The following is an 18984-nucleotide window of genomic DNA, read 5'->3' as shown; positions in this document are numbered from 1 at the left end:
AAATGTCAGAAGTGTGGAAACAATAAGGCTGATTTTGCTGACAAAAACAAACTCAGTTTTCAAGTTTATAAAGGAGTATCTTTGTCAGTAGTATTGACTGCCATAACAAGTATATATATACATATATATGCACAACAAGTATATATATATATATATATATATATATATATATATAAAATATCTTTGGATAAGTAGAACATATGCACAAACTCTCTCGGAAGAACATTGATCCTAACCAAAGAAAATCATACAAAACCAAAATCATATCGATCAGAGAAAAACTCTCTCATAGAATATTTCTGACAGTTTATTTCACAGGAATAAAGAATGGAATTCTAATAATGTTTCATTTTACAGGCAGACATAGAGAGAATCTTCAGCTGAACTTTAGGCCAGTTGATCACTGGTAACAACCCATACATTCCCTATGGTTTACAGCTCCTTAATTATTAAAAGCAGATAAACCATAGCTGTAGTCAATCCTTTGCAGCTTTTCACATGACTTGGAAAGGCTACATAAAAAAGGCATTCTCCTTTAGATTACAGACATTAGCCAAACCTATATACTTATTTGCAAAAGACTATCACTGTTGTAATGAGATCTGGTTTTCTGAAGAGAGAAAATAAAAGGAAGAAAAGAAGTTCAATCAAAGCTCTCATTCAGTGCAAGGATTAAAAATAAAGGAAAAGAATACACTGGTTATTGCTTTGCCTCCCCCAGCCCCACTGTGAAATTTTCATATCCTTTTAAAGATGTATCCGGAACTCTGTCAAAGAAAAACCCAGAAATACACACAAGAAAAAAGTACTCACACTGTTTGGGTGTTGAATGGCAACTTGGTGCTGCAGCCTAACCCGCTGTGGCATCATCACATCATCCTGGAATAAATAGCACACTGTTAGTGAACATAAAAAGGGTCACAGAACACTACTGACACACACTAGAATATGTTGCTAAATGAACATCATTTTACTGGCTGGCAGTCAGAAATGCAAATGGAACAGATATGAAGAGACTTCACACTTTTTGTGGATTGAACTGGATGCTGCTGGAGCTGGAAGTGATCAAAACTACTCCATGACAATGGTGCTGTGATCTCAACACACATTGCACATTTATTTCTCAAGAAACTCTCCAGCTCCTTCCCAACTCCCCCAGCAGCACTGGCAGTGTGAGGACAAGGAACTACCCTCAGTTAAAGTAGCAATGTGAGGAAATGTTCTCTGCAATCTGGCGGTGCCTTGTTCCACTGAAAATGAAAAGCCTTTGGTCTCTAATCTAAAAAGATGTCATATTTCATAAAAAACTAGTACTTGTGAAATGAGAAAATTCTAAGGAAAAGGAAAAAAGGGAAGTACCCACACTCATAGACTGCATTAGCATAGACACTGGATTTAAATTTTGTGTCAGTACTTCTTCCACTTGCAGCATAAAGATCTGCTCTATTTACATACAAAAGGACAGGTTGTTTTGTGAAAAGTCAGTAACTTTGCTATCCTGCCTTGAACTGTTAGGAGAGATTCCTTTCAAACTTTTATTATTTCCTGTCCAAAATTAAATCCTTTCTAGACAGTGATTCTACAGTTTATAGAAACTATAGCATAATTTTTCTTCCCTAAATTTTTTAGGCCCCTGAGGTTTCTACCTATATTCTTTTCCATGTTGGTGCCATACTTCTCCCCTTTTAAAGAATCAGCCTTGTTTAGATCCTTGTTAAAGCTAGCACAGCCTATTTCTTCTCAGAGTATTTCCAAATAAACTTAATCAGGCAAACATAATTCAAAGGAGCCCTGAATTCCTGTTCTACAGACACCCTTTTAACAGTTCCTCACACTGAAATCATTCTGGTTTTCCTATTAGAGCACAAACCCTCAATATTGAATTTCCAACCACTTTCACATTAAAACTTCCCATCAAGTCAACAGCAACAAAAAGAAAATAGTGTTTAAATATCTACAGCTTGAAGAGTTGAATGACCTCACTATAAAGGTGCCCCTACAGTTTTATCAAAACATGCATGATAAAAAAAGTTTCAGAAGTAGATCCAACTATTTAATACAATTCAAGGTTAAAGATAAAACTAAATAATAATAAAACTGACTCTTATCACACATAAGTTTATAAAAGATGGGAGGACTAAGTTGTCAAAAGCATTTTTCTGTATTCTGCATTTAGGATATGTTTAGTAATAAACATGACAGCTGTTCCTGATTTTCAAAGCCAATAGAGCAAAAAACCCTTCTGATTTCCCATGACTTCAAAACTACAATAATATTATTTACCACCTCATCCACTTTTATCCATAGAGCACCAGAATTCCAGTTCGAGCAAGTGTTCCCATAAAACCTTTACCCTATTTCCCACAAGAAAAATCATAATCCTAGTTCTTTATGCCAAATAAGAGCTGATTTTTGTGAATTAAAATCTGGTTTTCATACAAGCAATAGCAGATATATTTTAACTGAATTGTGCTCCCTCCTTTACAAGTTGCTAAGGATCCTTAGATGTTTTCTTGGTAAATCCAAAGGAAGGGGAAAAAAGGGGGGAAAAGGGGAAAAAAGGGAAAAAAAGGGAAAATGAGAAAAATAGGGAAAGGAAAAAAATGGGGGAAAAAGGCAAAAAAAAAGGGGAAATCCACCAAAAAGGCAGGAATTTCAATGCTCAGAACAATGTTACCCTAATTTTTTAAAAGCTACAACATTTGCTCTTGTGCTAAAAGATCTCACTGTTCGTGATCCCACACAAGAGAGAGAACTCTCACATTCAGAAGGATGAAAAATAATAGACTTGATTTAAAAAGGTTAAATCAGCATGGAAAGCATTCAAACCAAATCAAAATAACCTATGCACCACAGAGGTCGATGTCATGTTTTCAGAACCACCCAGTTTGACAGGAATGGCCCCATTCCCCTCAGAAAACACGGGGTCAGTTTGAAGCTGTTGGCAAAACTCACAGATCTGGGGCTTAGGCTATCAGAGAGCATCAGAGTTCTGTAAACTCCAGCTAAAGAGGGGGCACTATAACCACAAAAACTTCTAAATGCCTCTTTTTATTAATACAGCTTTGTTCTCTAATGCCAGAAAACTCTGTGAACTCTTACCCTGTATGACCTGTATTTCTTTTAATAATTCTGTCTGATTTTTTTATTAGCAGCTTTACACACACACTGCACTGCTGGATGGTTCTGGGAGACCTTCTGAGTTCATGGAAGGAGAAAGAAAGATGGGGGAAATAAAGAATATAATGGTTTAGGACATAATCCCAAACACTATAATAATGAGTAATTAACAATACTATATATAGCATATACTAATAGTATATATAATACTATATAATACTACTACTAATAAATAATACTATATATAATAAATATAATAGTTTAGGGCATAATCCCAAACACTATAATAATGAGTAACTAACAATACTATATATAGCATATACTAATAGTATATATAATACTATATGATACTACTACTAATAAATAATACTATATACAATAAATATAATACTTTAGGGCATAATCCCAAATGCTATAATAGTGAGTAATATAATAATACTATATACTAATATTATATATAGTATATATACTATATATAATATTATATATATACTATATATAATATATATAGTATATATATATTAGTATATATACTATATACTAATATGATATATAATACTAATGAGTAATATAATAATACTATAATAATGAGCACAAAATATAAATCACACCTAAGACAGAAATGAGATACAACCATCGTTCAGCTTTTTTGGATTCAGGTTGGTACCAGAAAAGTAACTGCAAAATCCAATTTTGACAGATTCCTCACTATGGGTGACTGGAAAGGTAACCATGCATTTATAAATGTATTTATCATGAAACCATCCTAGGGAACTCAGATGGATTTAAGACTGGTATTTAAAAATCTAAATAAATTTGAATGAGTAAAACCAAAGTGATTGTACCACAAAGTAAGAGCACCTTAAAAAGAATTATGAAATTTTAGCAACTATAGTATTAAACAATTAAGATGGTAAAATATTTTACCCAACAGTACACAATGAATCACAAATTTTCTATCAAAGCTGTTGCACTTCTGATATTGAATTCAGCACATGTGTTGCCAGACTTTGGTTTCTGCAGGCAGAGTTTGGTCATCTTTTTTTTTTTTTTTTTTTGGTTTAACACTGAGAATAAAACCTCAGTAATCAGGCAAACACTTTCCAAATTATTTTTCACTCATTTCAGACAGAAAAAAAAGGGCCTATACAAAAAAGGGAAGTATATTTAGTTTGTTTCTGTTTCCTAGGTGAGAGTAGGGAAGATAACAATAGTAGAAGTGACTTCCATTGAAAAATAATTTTAACAAAAGAGAAGTTTACAATAAAATCCAATTTTCTCTGTTCACATGGAAGTCTCTAATGGTTGTCCCCTAGTAGATATACAGCTGACAGGATGAAGAGAAATTTCTCACATGAAAAGAATGGACAAAAGCAAAGAAATTTAAAATAAATGCTAAAGAAGTGCATGCCTTCCCTAATCATATACTTGGAATACAAAAGCTGGCCCCTTCAGCCAGGCTGTGTGGAGCACATTGGGCTCCACAGTGGTGACTTCATCATCTTCCCTTAAAATTTGGTGCTTCTGCACTTGAGAAAGTAAAACAAAATATACAATTCAATGCACAATACACATCTACTTCTTGCAACCAAGGGCAAGTTCACAGAAAACAAAATATTATAGGTCAGTACTGAGGTGCTTTCTTAGGCTCACATTACAGACTCAGCATCTCCTGCTTTTCCAAACTCCTTCATATTTGGCTGCTCAAAATAAAAAAATAAAAAAGGATTGAGAGCTGATCCACTCCACTCCTATAAGAACAGCACCTTCTTCCCATCACAGCTATTAAATTCAAAATACAACCAGCAGCAGCAGCGGGAGGAATGTTTCACTCACTGAGCAACAATATGGCATCTCCAAAATCTTTCAATTCATCAAATGGTCCATTCATTTATCCTGCACCTGCTCAGACCAGAGGGAAAATCTTTCCTTGCTATTGTTCAGTTCAACTCCTTGAAGCAGGAAAGTGAAATGCCTGGGACCTCCAAGACGTGGCCTGTCAACAGCTCTGCTGCAGGAAATGCCCTGAACCCTGGCAATCCTGCAGGGGCTGCTCCTTGAACACCCCCACACTGTCAGACTCACTGGAACCAGGCACTCCAATGGCACCCACAGATCACCTGGGGCTGATCCTGGCAGTACTTGCAAGAAAAAATCATCAGAAAAAATGCTACTTTTCTGTTTCTACTCCCAAATTAAACTGAGAAAGGGGACAACAAAGAAAACATTTCTAATTTAAGAAGCTGACTGCGTTGAGCACCTTTCTTTTTTTTTGAGCAAAGCAACAAACAGGTCTACATGGGAAGATCTACGTGGTGCTCTTATGAGCCTGACAATCTTTTTAATGGAATCTTTTATTAAGCATCACTATTAGCTGGTCAGGAAACTTCTGCTGTAGAAGCAGCTCTCACCTCAGTGCATTTATTCAACAAATGCAGACACGTGCCTGTCCATATCTTGCTTTTCTGGGGTCACTGGAGATCACCTTTGATTTTTTCTCATAGTTAGATCACTGAAAAAAATGATGTGTTTGCAGCCAAGTAAAGCAGGTAATTCACAAGGTGCTCAACAGCAAAGCCAATAAATCCAGACAAGAGTAAAACTTCACCAGTGATTCCAAATGCCCTCTTTAACTACTGAATAGATGAAGACACATGTAGGGAGAGGTTATGGCAACCAAATTCTGAAGGTTTTCTTCTTCATTTAACATTTCATACCAGACAGAGGCATTTAATCTGGTTTTAATACATCTTTACAAAACAATAATAGGAATGATGCCTTCGAGCACTCCTATTTTGACTTTTTGGGGCTCATTAGTGATTAGGAAAGATGGACAATTCTTCTGGTAATGGAGTTCACCACTACATCCACACCTGCTAATTGTGTAACAGCTTATTTCAGTTTTTAAATCAGAGGATAAGTTCCCAGTATGTGAAACAACAACAGAAAGGAAATACATGACCTCTGATCACATCTTCATTTCCTAAGAAATACAGACTAATTTGAAAGAGAGGAGAAATATTTCAGAAGTTTATTAATGCCTGTAATGGGAACTAAGAGGAAATCCATGCTTCCAAAGCCAGGGAGTTACAGAGGCTGGAAAAGCCAATCTGTTTGTGTGCCTGACACACCTGGCTGGGGAAGGTCCCACCACCTTCCTCCAAGGCCTTTAGCAACACCCCCTCAACGAGGTGGGCTTGAACTTGAACCTCAAGGAACACATGCAATTTGAAATTGAGCAATTATGCCCACAGCAATTAAGAATTACCATTCCCAATCTAAATCATGCAAACAAATCTTCCAAACCAAAAGGAACAGGTCAGCAGCTGCCAATTCCATCACAGGAATGAGAAATCTGCTGTGGTTCACCCTCATTTTTGGTGAATAAAACTTACCTGTGTTCCCATGGCATTTTTGACTATTAGCAAGCAGTGACACTGTGGGAACATGGTTTAAAGTCATGTTTTTGAACTGCCTGAGAATCTCTGAAATTGTGATGCATTGCCAACAGAGCCTTTCAAAAGATTAAAACAAGCACGTTAAGTTTTCAAGTGATTATGACTGGGTTTGAAACACTGCAGGTCAACAAAGGACACATTTTTATGTTTCTTCTTTAACAGTAAGGAACTCTCCAACACACACTGAATAAACCTGAAATAAAACCTGGAAACTCCACAGAATAAACCTGAAATAAAACCTCCACAGATTATTAGGATGAAATGAAAGCACGATCCTTTTTTAAAGAAATACAGTTTCAGACAAGTAGAGGCATGTTTATGTGCATGTCAATGGAAACAGCAGTTCAAAGCAGAATTTTCAGTGAAAGAGTTCTGCTGTGCTGCAAGGGGGTAAATGCTTCTAACAAAGATGGCACCACCCCAGAGAAGTGATAAATTACAGCTACAGTACAATGAAACTGGCAGATAAAGTCATAATGCAGACAATTTGAAGAAGAAAAGCTAACAGTGAAATATATTTGCAAAATTAGCCCTCATTTTCCCACATTGTGAAAAAATTGTTAAGTAACTTCAATTTTTCTACTTGTTTTCCCAGAGGGGGAAAAATGCCTTAGTAGTTGGAGGTGAAATCTGTGACAACAACCACAGTAAAAAAACTCCACAATAGCTGTTAGTCCAACAGCTGCCACTTCATACTAGAAAAGGCTGATCAAATTCTGACACTTCTGAGACCTGTAGCCTTTTTTTTCCACATTTCTTCCCAGTTTGTTGTCCTCAGAAATCTGTGTTGAGAGACATGACACGAGCAGCTTGGCTCCAGCTGGAATGGCAAGCACAAACATCCTTGCTGGAGCCAGCAGTTCCAAAGATGCTCCCAAATAGGCTCATCCTCTCATTTCACTTCACAGAGAAAACAAAGAATCCACCACAAGCCAGGGATGCATTTCTCCAGCTATTTGTAATGTGCACAAACAGCTCCATTCCTCCCCACATCCACCTGTAGCAGAGCTGAAACGGTGGCTGCACTCCTGAAGGTCAATTCCTTGGCATTACTGCAGCACATTCCAACAGGCTGATATCAACATTCCTTCCTAGAGAGCTGGATCCTGGACTGGTGACTGAAATGAAGAAGGTAGGTGGTGTGTGGAAGCAGAGTTGTTAAACAGCTGGCAACATCTGTGCCCCAGCTTCTATCACACAACATTTACTAACTACAGCCAAAACACTGAGCAGTTTTTGGACTTGTAGCAGTTTCAACATCCATTTTATTTGGTCTGATCTGTTTTCAGCAAAACATGGTAGTCACAAGGGGAGACAGTAGAAAATACATTTAAGTTATGCCAGGTATTTAATATTTCTTTTGTAACAAGACTGGGTTTCTGGTAGTCCAGAATGCCTCTGATTTGAAGAAGCAATAGAAATGCATAGAACAGAAAATCTTTTTAACTTCTCCTAAGTTTATCCACACTGTAAACCATAAAATCCTCAACTCACTTCAAGTAATTCTTGGTAATATTAAATATAAACTTCTGGTAATGACAATATTGCAGAAATACACCATCATTACTAGTTATATTCCTTAATAACTGTAATTTGATTCCCTGATGTTTTGTTTTCCTGGCATAGTCAGCCAACAGAAACAACACAGCAGCAGGAAGATTTTAATATATGGTAAATAACAAATTGAGAATTCTGAAGAATCACTAGGAAAATATGAATTAACTTCATGTAGAGAATTTGATTTTCTAGTTTACTGCTAGTGATTTTCAAACAACTACATCTGTCTGGATTGAAAAGAAAGACTAACCCATAATTTACTTCAGTACATCATGCTATACATACTTGAGACAGAAGATATGAAGCTTCATGGGACAAGAGTAGATTAATTTCTCATTCATGTACTCAGATAACTTCAGCCAGCTCAAGCACACACATTTCTCATCCTACAGACTCCCTAAAATGCCCTTGCAATGGAATGCAAGCCTAGAATACCCAAACTTTGCAAATCATAAGTTCCCCTGGGTTTTGTTTTTTCTTTTTTAATTTTAGATAGGCAAACAGCCTCAGGTGGGGTTTGCAAACGGAAGGATTTCCCTAATTAAAGCTGAGAATGTTGTGAGAGCAGGTATGGGAGCTCTACAGCCACTTTTTAACAAGCACAGCCAACCAAAATATTCAGTTGAATTGGAGCTGAAAACCAACCCTGCCAGCAGCCAGCTCATCCTGTCCTACCCTAACCCATAGCTCAGTTCCAATGAACTGAGGGTTCAGAGGGAAATAAAAAATCCATCTTCAGGTGAAATTACAGGAGATCAGTGAGCCTTGAAGGTCCTGCTCCTCTTGCCTGCTCCCAGCACACGGCCCCACTGCTGTGCTCAGCTGGGCACCTTTGTGAAACCATTCCTGCATATTCAGCTGCACAAGTGAGATCCTTATCTGGGGGTACTGAGCTCAATGGCTTCACAGAAGATATCCAACAAAGGACAGGAAAAAAAAAATTCAGCTTGGAAGGTGAGACTTCTCCTATTTTACATCAAAAAGCCAGTAGACTAGCTCTTAGTTTCTCATCAATACAATTTTCTGAAGAATGTGGGAAAGAGAAATCCTCAAAACACCTAAATACCAACCTTGCCCAGCCCTGCTCATAACAGCTTGTGAAATCTGATATTATCAAAGAATGATGTAAGGCTTTCTACAGGTTGGAATACAACTTTACAGCCATAAATAGCAACCAGCACGTTAAACAAACTCCTTTAGGCAGGTTGTCTTACAGCAAATCAGCAACTCCATTAAAAAGGAAAGGATTATATTGACAAAACCAAGTTAGACAAAAAGCATTAACTTACTGAATCCAGAAAGCAGAGATAGGTTCCTGAGCTCTGAATTACTGCTTGATTTTTAGCAAATCCAACTGTTGAGAAAGCAAAGATAAAAATATGGAGGAGTTTTTACTGTCACATCTTTTTAAATCTTAATAAAATGAGGAATAAATTAAAAAAAATACAAAAATCTGTATCACATAAGGTACCAGATTTAAAGCAAGGTAATTTGTGAATATTGAAATAGAGGCCTATGTCAGTCACCTTCCCTGAGTGACTACCAGAATTCTACAATCAAGTAGAATAAGAGTACTTTTGCCAGCCCTCCCCAAAGATATCATATGTAATGTGTATCTTGAAGGGGGCAGGTTTTATATCCAGAACCTCAGCTTGTAGAGTCACAGACAGCTTTGGGCTGGAAGGGACCTTTAAAGGCCAACCCCATGCAAAGAGCAGATGCTGAAAATCTTTGATGTACATACATTCATCTTTTAAGCCTTAAAAAATACCAGCAAATCATAAAATGACCAGAAACTGCTGTTCTTCCCATCAAAGTTCTCAGAAGGACTCAAAAAGTTCTGTTTGTTGGTGCTTGTCAAATATAAAGTTTGCAAATGCAAAACCTTCACATGGCATTCATGTAAAGGGGATGCAGAGAGGAGCCAAAGCAGGCTGATTGATTAGATACATACACAGGGCACAAAGGGGATTTATTCATACCATAACATCTTGTATCATCAATGCAGACCACACTGAAATGTCACTTTAGACAAATGACAATATTGGCACCCAGGGTGTCTCAGCTTCTGACCTCCTGACACTTGGTGAATCTTTTTACCAACCCATTCATTTCAGAAAGAAATGAATGAACCAGAGAAGAAAATTGTTTTGTCAGCTTAATTTCTGAAGTAGATGAGTGTTCTGGAGGATCAAACAAATGGCAGAAGCAGAAAAATGAGAAGGAGCAGGAATGCACAGTTGAAGGTAAGGATGAGACTGCAGCAACCACTGGGATACACCCACAAGGTGGGAATGCTTACTGGGATCATTTTTGCAGGTAGACAAGGTGAACCTAAGAACTCTCTGAATTCTTGCCCTGGGCAGTGTTCTAAGAAAAGCCCAGACTACATCCAGTGCTAGTCTAAAAAATGCTGCATGGATTCCACTTGGTCACAAATGAGACACCTAAGCTTCCTTTGGAGTATTTATGGAACCAAGTCAGGGAATCCTGCAAGATCACCCTGACCTGCAAAATAAACATTGTGAAGACAAGCAATACTGTAGGGTTTTTTACTCTTTGGGGGAAAACTAGAAATGTAAAGCCAAAAACTCTCACCATGAAATGGAACAGAATAATTTTAAATAATATTATCCACAAAGTTTCTGACTTTGCATTTGAAAAAAAAAAAGCAGAGTTCTCTAATTCTCTTATCCTTTTATGTGTTACAAATTTAAGTTAGCTCAGGAAACAGATTTAACTGGGCTCAAAGGTTCCCTTAGTTGTAATGCACGTGCTCCTTGGCTATTTTGCTGAGCTGTCCAAGTACAGAAAAAGACTTATGACTGCATTTCTTACTGCCTCAAGGAACATTAGCACCAGAAGAGGACTAATAAAGGCCCTTCCTTATAACTGTGTTCTTTTTTCTCATGTACTTTAATCCTCACCTCAACTTCTCTTCATTGTGTGTTTTTTGGCTTTATTACTTTACAGGATGTTTACATTCTACCTTGTACAGAGCTATGAATATGGAATCTCATCTGCACAGTAACTCTCAGTCTCCTTCCCACTGGCAGTAAAAAAGCAGCTGGCAGAGACAGGAGCTGCCACAGCAGCAGAGCTGGGTCCTGGCACCACAGTTGGAGTGGGAAACAACTGATGCAAGTCAGCAGGGCTGGGCATGCCAAAGCAGCAACCCCCAGCCCTTCCCTTACCCCTAGAAAAGCAGGAGATAAAGAACAGCACAAAAATGATGACAGAATTAAGTTTGCCCAATTTTACAGTACTATCAGAAGGCACAGCAGCTGTAAAGCAGCCTGGACATACATTTCAGTGTATTTCAGCAACTTTCAATGGATAATAATGAAATTACAAGAAAATAGTGAAGGAGGCTTCAAGGAAACTAGAAGATGGCAATTATATTACTCTATGAACTTCCTGAAGTATTTCAGATCTCATTTTGAAATAAGCCACTTTAAATAAAAAAAAAGAAATATCTAGTATTTGTTATGAGTTGGAAAATATTTCTTGCTGTGTTTAAGACAGAAACATCCTGAAGTTTTTCATATACCAGATATCTTTCAGAGAAAAGAGAGAGAAGAAAATACACATATTTTTTAAATTATTAAGAAGATAAATATAACTCCCCCTAGAAGAAACTAGGTATTAAAAATTCTTTCACCACAACAAATTCTGTGTTTGGCATGAGTAAAAAAAAATTCTTTAATATTACTCTAGTGAACAAAATGAAATGTTTGTGCCAGGTCTCTGAGTTTTGTAAGGCCTGCTTACTTGGTGAAAAGAGCCTGTTACCATGGCTACAGCTGTAAAAACTTAAGCCTCAGTGAGATATTAACATTCCTTACTCTTGGAAAGAAAAAGGTTTCCTTTTTTTAGGCAAGTGACCCTTTCTTTTTTCCAAGGTTCCCCCCCCTTTCTTTTACATGTTCGAAAAGAATCAGAAATAAATCCTAATCTTGTGTAAATAGTTGAAGATGTGAAGCCTGCCTAGTACATTGTTTCTGGACCAAAGCATCTTCTTTTAAAGGCAAGACTCCTTCCAGTTGTACCTAGTCCTTAACAAAATGAAAGTAAATCACCAAAAGCAAACAAATGCTATGGATTTCAAGTAACCTGCTTCTAAAATTTAACAGCCATGAAGTAAAGATGTTCTTGTTTTAATGGTGACCTGAGAGTGGCTCCCACATGGATAAGCCTGGGTTTGTTTTTGAGCAGCACTATGCATTTCACAATATTATTTAAATTACATATTTCAATAGTGCACAACCCCTCCTACCCCCAATTTATTAGAGATCTGTTCAGTCTCCAGCTACCCCAACACTGATAAATGCGTGCTAAACCAAAAAATAATCTAAATAATCTGACATATCCCTAATGGCACAATGGAATTCACAACTGGAACTCAATTTTAGGTTCAGTTTCCTGAAGTGAAAAGGTGAACAGACATCAGAATTCTAAAATTTTAAAAAACCCCATCCTGCTTGTGTGTTCTGGCATACTAAAACCTAGTTTATACACAATTGATACAACACTCTAGCAGGAACAAGACTTTAGACACAGCAAATGTTTATAAAAATGGCAAATATGTTACACAACACGATGGTATCAGCAGAAACATTACTGGCTATCCTAAGAAATGGAATTAACAACCTCTGGGATTATTCTCTGATTTAAGAAATTGCAACCTTCTTAGTCTCTTGATCAGTTTCTTGATCAGTAAAAGAAGTCAGTTTTGAAAAGAGACTGATCACCCAATAGCAGAGGGAGGAGAAAAAAGAAGAAAAAGTTACAGGATTATGAGTAATTCTTGACATTGCTCAAATCCAGCTGTGTCAGTTGCCCAAAAGAGAAGAATTCCCTCTAAAAACCTTGTCTGCCTTTTGTCATTACCAGCCCAATAGTTCTAATATTACAAGCTGCACTGTCAAAACACCACCAGTTCATGCTAAAGGTATTAAAATACTAAAAATATTTATAGTGAGGGTTATGCTGTGTTACTTCAGTATTGCTATGTCTGACAACTATTTAAAAACAGATGTAAAGCTACAGTCAGGAGAAATGACAGTAAATAAAGCCAGGGGCCTCTACCAGGTTGCAGATGAATTCAGTGCACAAACTCCCAATTTATTTGCATCTTTCAACAGGGGATGAAAAGCAAACTTTCTGGAACAGAAGTGGGCTTTTGCATAAGAAGATCATCTTGAGGAGACTCTAAAGAGCCTGAGTTTCTTTACACTTCAAACAGGACGTGCAGTGAAAAAACAGCAACTGTCCAAATTCTGTGTCACAGTGTTTCCAAAGTGTGACTTTTAAGAGACAACTTCAAAGACACAAACTTGGAACCAACAATTCCTACCTGTCTACTCATTAAAACAAAGTCCAGAATGGGAGAACCATTGGTTACACAGCTCCAGTAGAAAATGTGAGCACACTGCTCTTCCTTTGTGATCTTCCAACTTCACTGGCACTCAACAACAGCTTCTCCAAAAACCAACTGACTTTTATTTCTGTTTCACATTGTAGGAAGATTTTGTGCTAAAACCCCCCACACATAAACCAACCAAAGCAAGCAAAAGAAAATCTGTTTAGAGAGAGATTTATTTGTAATCTTCTGCAGTGGGAGATAATTCATATTAGCATGCAAATGAAGAGGGGATCACATCATACACCTGTCTGACAGCTCACTGAATATATTGGTTTAGCTCTTTGAGTGAATACTTGGGACTTTAGTGAGAGTTTTTAGCTCACATCAAAACTTCTGAAACCTCTGTTTTGATTTGATCATTGAAGCAATATCAAAAAGGTATTTATTTTCTATTTCAGGGTCTATTTTACTGGACTGAAAGATATGCATTTACTTTTAAAATCCTTATGCAAGGAATTTTGAATATTTTTTTTCTTAAAACCCATCTCCTGAAGATAAATCAGATATCAGAAAGCCACAGTAAAATTGTAAGCATTAGCAACATTGTGTATACTACAATTAAACAAAATTCTTTTGCTTTTGCAGAGTAGAGCACACAAGTGCTTAGCCAAGTTCTTTCCTTGAACATATAAACAAATTCTACAGGGCCAAATTCAAATTGGAATGAGTTTTCAAACAGAGCTCTAGAAAACAATGTGGGTTTTTTCCATTGCAGTGGAAATGGCTACAAAGACATTTTCAAACTCAAAATCAGAAGGTGCCTGCAATGAGAACCAAATTCTCACAAAATGAATCTACATACCACCTCGAGGCTGAGAGGAATTGTTGGTTCCAATGACTACTGAAACACCAATTTCTTCCAACTTGATCTTCCATTTTTCAATTATTTCAGCTGAACCATCCTAGAAAAAAAAATTACACAGATGCAGCTATTTTAATTTGTGTGTTGAAGTGAACCAAAAATTCTTGTTAGAGACAGTATTTTAAAGGTCTGAAACACACCTTGCTGGCATCATTAAAAACTGACAGCTCCATGGTTCCTTTAAAATCTTGCTCCCAAACTGACTTCAGGCATTCATCTAACCAGCACTCACTGTTGTGAACAGGCAAAATGATAGACTACAAAAAAACAAACAGAGATCCACATGCATGTCAGGAAGCATATTTTTGTTTATTTACAGTATATTTAGTAAAAAGGAGAAGTAGCAGATCCTTCTGAAACTAACTTTCACCAAAAAATGCATCTGAAAAATATAAAAGTAGGTGAAGAACCTTTATTTTCTTACAAATATGATTTGCTTTCTTCTCTATCAACCTTCTTTTGAAATTAAGTTCCACAAGATGGTTTTTGGTGGAAGTCCAAGGAAACAAGAGAGAGACCACTGAAGCAAACCCAGAGATGAAACATCTGTAACACCACCCTAACCTGCTTCTGGTATTCCTGCATTTCTCAAGACACTTTTGTCCTCCATTAATACATCTCACTCTTCAATTTCCCTTCAAGCCTAATTGGAGATGCTCATGCATGCAGCTGGGCCCTCAGGGTGCAGCCAAGATTTTAACATTGACTCCAGCTCCACACTCTGCCATCCCAGCCTTCCTCTTACAGCCCCCTGGCTCACAGGTGCACACACAGCAGGAAAACACACCTGAAAGATTGGAAAATTGGTTAGAAACCAGAGAGGAGAGCTTTACCTGTTCAGGTTTAGTTTCTCATCACTGATCTAGTTATCCCTAAAAAGCCAACAACCCCCAGAATTCTTTCAGTGTCTCAAAAGAGAACACACTTCCTTCACAACATGCAAAGGCCTGAGAAATCAGCCTGGTGGAACACTGGCTGGGTTTGAAAAGGCAGAGCCAAGTCTGAACCTGCTAAAATTACTTTTAGATGGGGAACTTAAGGGCCTGAGGAACTCCTAAAAAGTCTCATGGGACATTTCAAGAAGTCCCTAGAAACACAACTTAAACTCCTCATGATGTGGGGTAACCACAAATTGGAAGAAAGAGAGGATTTGTTCCTATTGTGAGCAGGAGAGAATCCTAAGAAACAAAACATTTTGCTTGATACTGAAATGGAATTATTCACAATTTAGTGCCAAGGTGCAAAAACAGGTGCACCCATCAGAAGGCAGAGTTTTGGACACTGAAGGATGTGCACACAGGTACAAGCCAATCCTGTGTGGGGTACAATGATTAACAACATTTCACAGCCAAATAAAATAGCAAACATCTAAATGAATGAACCTCCTGAGTTTTGGCAGCATGATGGAACAGTTCTCAAAAGAAGTAGGATAAAAGCTCTCTAAACTTTTAGGCAAAGTAGGCCTTTGGTTTGTGTTTTAGAGAGGTAAATAAAATAGGGAGAAACAAAAAAAAAAAAGTGAAACTGATTACCCAATAATTACAACATACAGACAAAAAAGATTATTTCAGAACTGTCTCAGATTAGTACTTTGAGACTAAAATAAAAGAAAAAAAAAATCTGAGTTTCTGAAGTACTATATTCAATTTACTCAAGATTTTAATATTCTTTATGTGGACATGGCAACTAAACATGACCCTACACATTCACACCAATCAATCTAACACATTCATGCACAAAAAAGGGTTCCACAATTCTTCCAATGACAATGTAAACTCGTGCAGTTTTGCACATCCAGAAAAATCCGTTATTTTTCAATTTGTTTTCTGATTCACTTAGTAAAAATTTGACTAAGCCATCACCAACTGGCTTGCCATTGGTTTGAAAACTGGAACTTCTTTGCTTTTTTTCCGTGGTGCACTCCTGTTTTAAGTCAGGGCAGCAGTGCAAAATAGCAAGATGATATTTGACCTCCCTGTTTGGTTTGAACTGAAAGCAGAAAAAAGTACTTTGAGGGCAGCACAGAGAAAACAACCCATAAATACCTGATGGCACCGAGGTGCTCTCAACTGAACTGCTCATAATATATTTACATGCTCCTAAACACATGACTGTGAGCAAATTCTGCTTCCACAGAACCATGCAGAACTGGACACCTGCCAAACTAAGGCCCAGAGCTGAAGTGCTGATGACACTTCTGTGTAAAACCTGAAAAATTAACAAATCCACACAAATAACTGTACTCAGCAATAGGATTAACACCTCAGAGTATTGCTGATGTATACTAGAGTTTCACCATTTTTGCTCAGCTCACTGGTATTCTGTGTTTAGTTTTAATTTGAGGATAAATCAACAATCTAGACCTGCATTTCTCCCTCATTCATTACCAGATTTGTACCCTGGATTAAGAGTTGCAACTGGGCAGTCATACATTGGCTTTTAATGTTGTGTGAGTATCAGAATAATTTGATCTCCTTGGACCATTTAAAGAGGGGAATAACATGAACCAGGGCACTATTTCCCTTACAGGTACAGTCTCATAGCAAAAATCCCAGCTGGTAGCAACCTCCAGAGACTGTGTCTGCTTCTCCTGTCCCAAAACAAGATCAACCACAGTTCTGGCATTGCTGACAAACCCTCTCTCCAGAGTCAAACACCAACCTTGCTAAGGCACTCACTAAAAGCAGGCATTAAAAAAACCCCTAGAATGGTTTTTCCAGTGTTGTTTTTTTTTTTGCTACAGTTTATGCCAACTCCTACTTCCCAATCCCAGCACAGATGATGATTCTAGTTCTCCTTGCAGCAGTCCTTCCTGTATTTGAAGACTGCTACCAAAACAGTGAACTACAGAGGTGCAAAACTCCCTCAAAGTCATTTTGAGTATTTGGGAGATAAATTGCAAACAACTAATGTGCTTTTGGCATTACAAATCATCTGAGTGACAATCTGAGCGAGCTGAGTCACAATTACCATTTCATCAGCTGAGGCTGATTTACAGCAGCATCCAACAGAGAGGATTTTCACGGCCTATGAGCCAAATATGACTCTTGAAACAGAGCTGTGAATCAAACCTGGATTTGAGCATTGTGACACTACCTGGATTTCCCTGAACCCCACACATTCTACACAAGTATTATATATATTTTTTGTAGTTTTATATTTCTATTTATGTGGCTATATAGGCACAAATAGAGATAGGTGTTGTATATTTAACTTTATTTATGTGTTTTATTTATAGATAAGTGCGCATATATAAAAATTATATATGTATAATATATATATATACACGATATATATACACACTATATACACATATATATGCATGAGTATATACATATGTATATACATATACATATGTACATGTATATGTACATATACATATATATATATATATACACACTTGTAGGGGAAGTAACAAAAACAGGAAGTGTTGGAGGAAGATATTACGACTTTCGTTGCCAACCCCGTGGTGTACCCGAACGCGCCGGCACCGAACCCTCCGGGGGAGCCCTCCCGGGCCAGCCCCGGCCCCGCCCGAGCCGCCGTGTCCGCCCCGGGCACTCCCAGCCCCGGGCACCCCGGCCCGGCCCCGCCTGTCACGTACCACCTGCACGGGGGGCTCGGGGCTCCCGCCGGCTCTCCCCGGCTCCGCCATCGCCGCCGCCCCGCAGGGAGGAGCGGGAGGAACAACCACAGAGACGGAGGCTGGAGCGGCCGGAAGAGGCTCTGCCGGCGGCGGCTGCCGAGCCCCGGCCCCGGCCCCGGCCCCGGCCCTGGCCCCGGCCCGTGAGGGCATCCCGGCCCCGGCCCGTGAGGGCACCCGACCCCGGCCCGTGAGGGCGGCCCGACCCGGCCCGTGAGGGCATCCCGGCCCCGGCCCGTGAGGGCACTCGACCCCGGCCCGTGAGGGCACCCGGCCCCGGCCCGTGAGGGCATCCCGGCCCCGGCCCGTGAGGGCACCCGGCCCCGGCCACGGCCCCGACCCCAGCCCGTGAGGGCACCCGGCCGCGGTCACGGCCCCGGCTGTGAAGACACTCGTACGGAAAATCGCGCTATGAAAAACCAGTGTCTCCAAAAAAGACAGAAGAACCCTGCAACTTTATTCAAATAAAGAGCGAGGCCACACACCCGCGGGGTTTTCTCTGTCGAGGACCTCCCTTTTATCCCAAAATCCCGGCCGCTTGTTGCCCTCTTCCTTTCCCAGTGCTGAGGTGTTAGGAAGGTACAGCCATCCCGAATCGCCTGCCATGTGTTCCCCCCACCGTAAACATGGCATTTTCCAAATGTGAACATGGCATTTTCCAAATGTGAACATGGCATTTTCCAAATGTAAACATGGCATTTTCCCCGAAGTTTTGAAGTTCAGGCTTGTGCCGACCCTTGTCAGTGTCAGGAGTCAAGTTTCGCTCTGCAGCAAACCTGCTGCTTGTTAATAGAGACATGAGGACCCATTTCAAAGACGTTAACACCCATATCTTCACTCATGTTTGTTAAGAAATTAGCACACATTTTCCTTCTCACTCTGATTCTGCAATCGATGCTGCCTGCGCTTCCCCAGCTGG

The 18984-nt window shown here is 38.8% G+C and overlaps 1 protein-coding gene across 11 annotated transcripts in view; it reads right to left on the bottom strand.

Annotated features, from left to right (window-relative positions):
• QTGAL (queuosine-tRNA galactosyltransferase) overlaps positions 1–18125 on the bottom strand; it is a 111496-nt gene extending 93371 nt beyond the window's left edge. For 7 of the 11 annotated variants that reach the window (XR_013184702.1, XR_013184703.1, XM_077188124.1 and 4 more), the window contains exons 1-5: positions 18027–18125; positions 14563–14679; positions 14363–14462; positions 9425–9489; positions 814–879 (exon numbers count right to left, since the gene is read on the bottom strand). Coding sequence is in view for 9 of the 11 variants with exons in the window: in XM_077188124.1 (XP_077044239.1) it covers positions 814–879; positions 9425–9489; positions 14363–14462; positions 14563–14679; positions 18027–18077 (399 nt within the window). In the remaining 2 variants the exon portion in view is untranslated. Of the gene's footprint in view, positions 1–813; positions 880–3102; positions 3262–9424; positions 9490–14362; positions 14463–14562; positions 14680–18026 lie in introns of those variants that run through there. The other 4 variants (XM_077188127.1, XM_077188129.1, XM_077188130.1 and 1 more) reach the window with 4 other exon arrangements.
• Positions 18126–18984: the final 859 nt, after the last annotated feature.

This window comes from Agelaius phoeniceus, chromosome 19, assembly GCF_051311805.1.
Source record: "Agelaius phoeniceus isolate bAgePho1 chromosome 19, bAgePho1.hap1, whole genome shotgun sequence".
NCBI classification, from domain to species: Eukaryota; Metazoa; Chordata; class Aves; order Passeriformes; family Icteridae; genus Agelaius; species Agelaius phoeniceus.
Note: the sequence above shows the minus strand (reverse complement) of the source record. Positions and strands in the feature narration are given on the sequence as shown.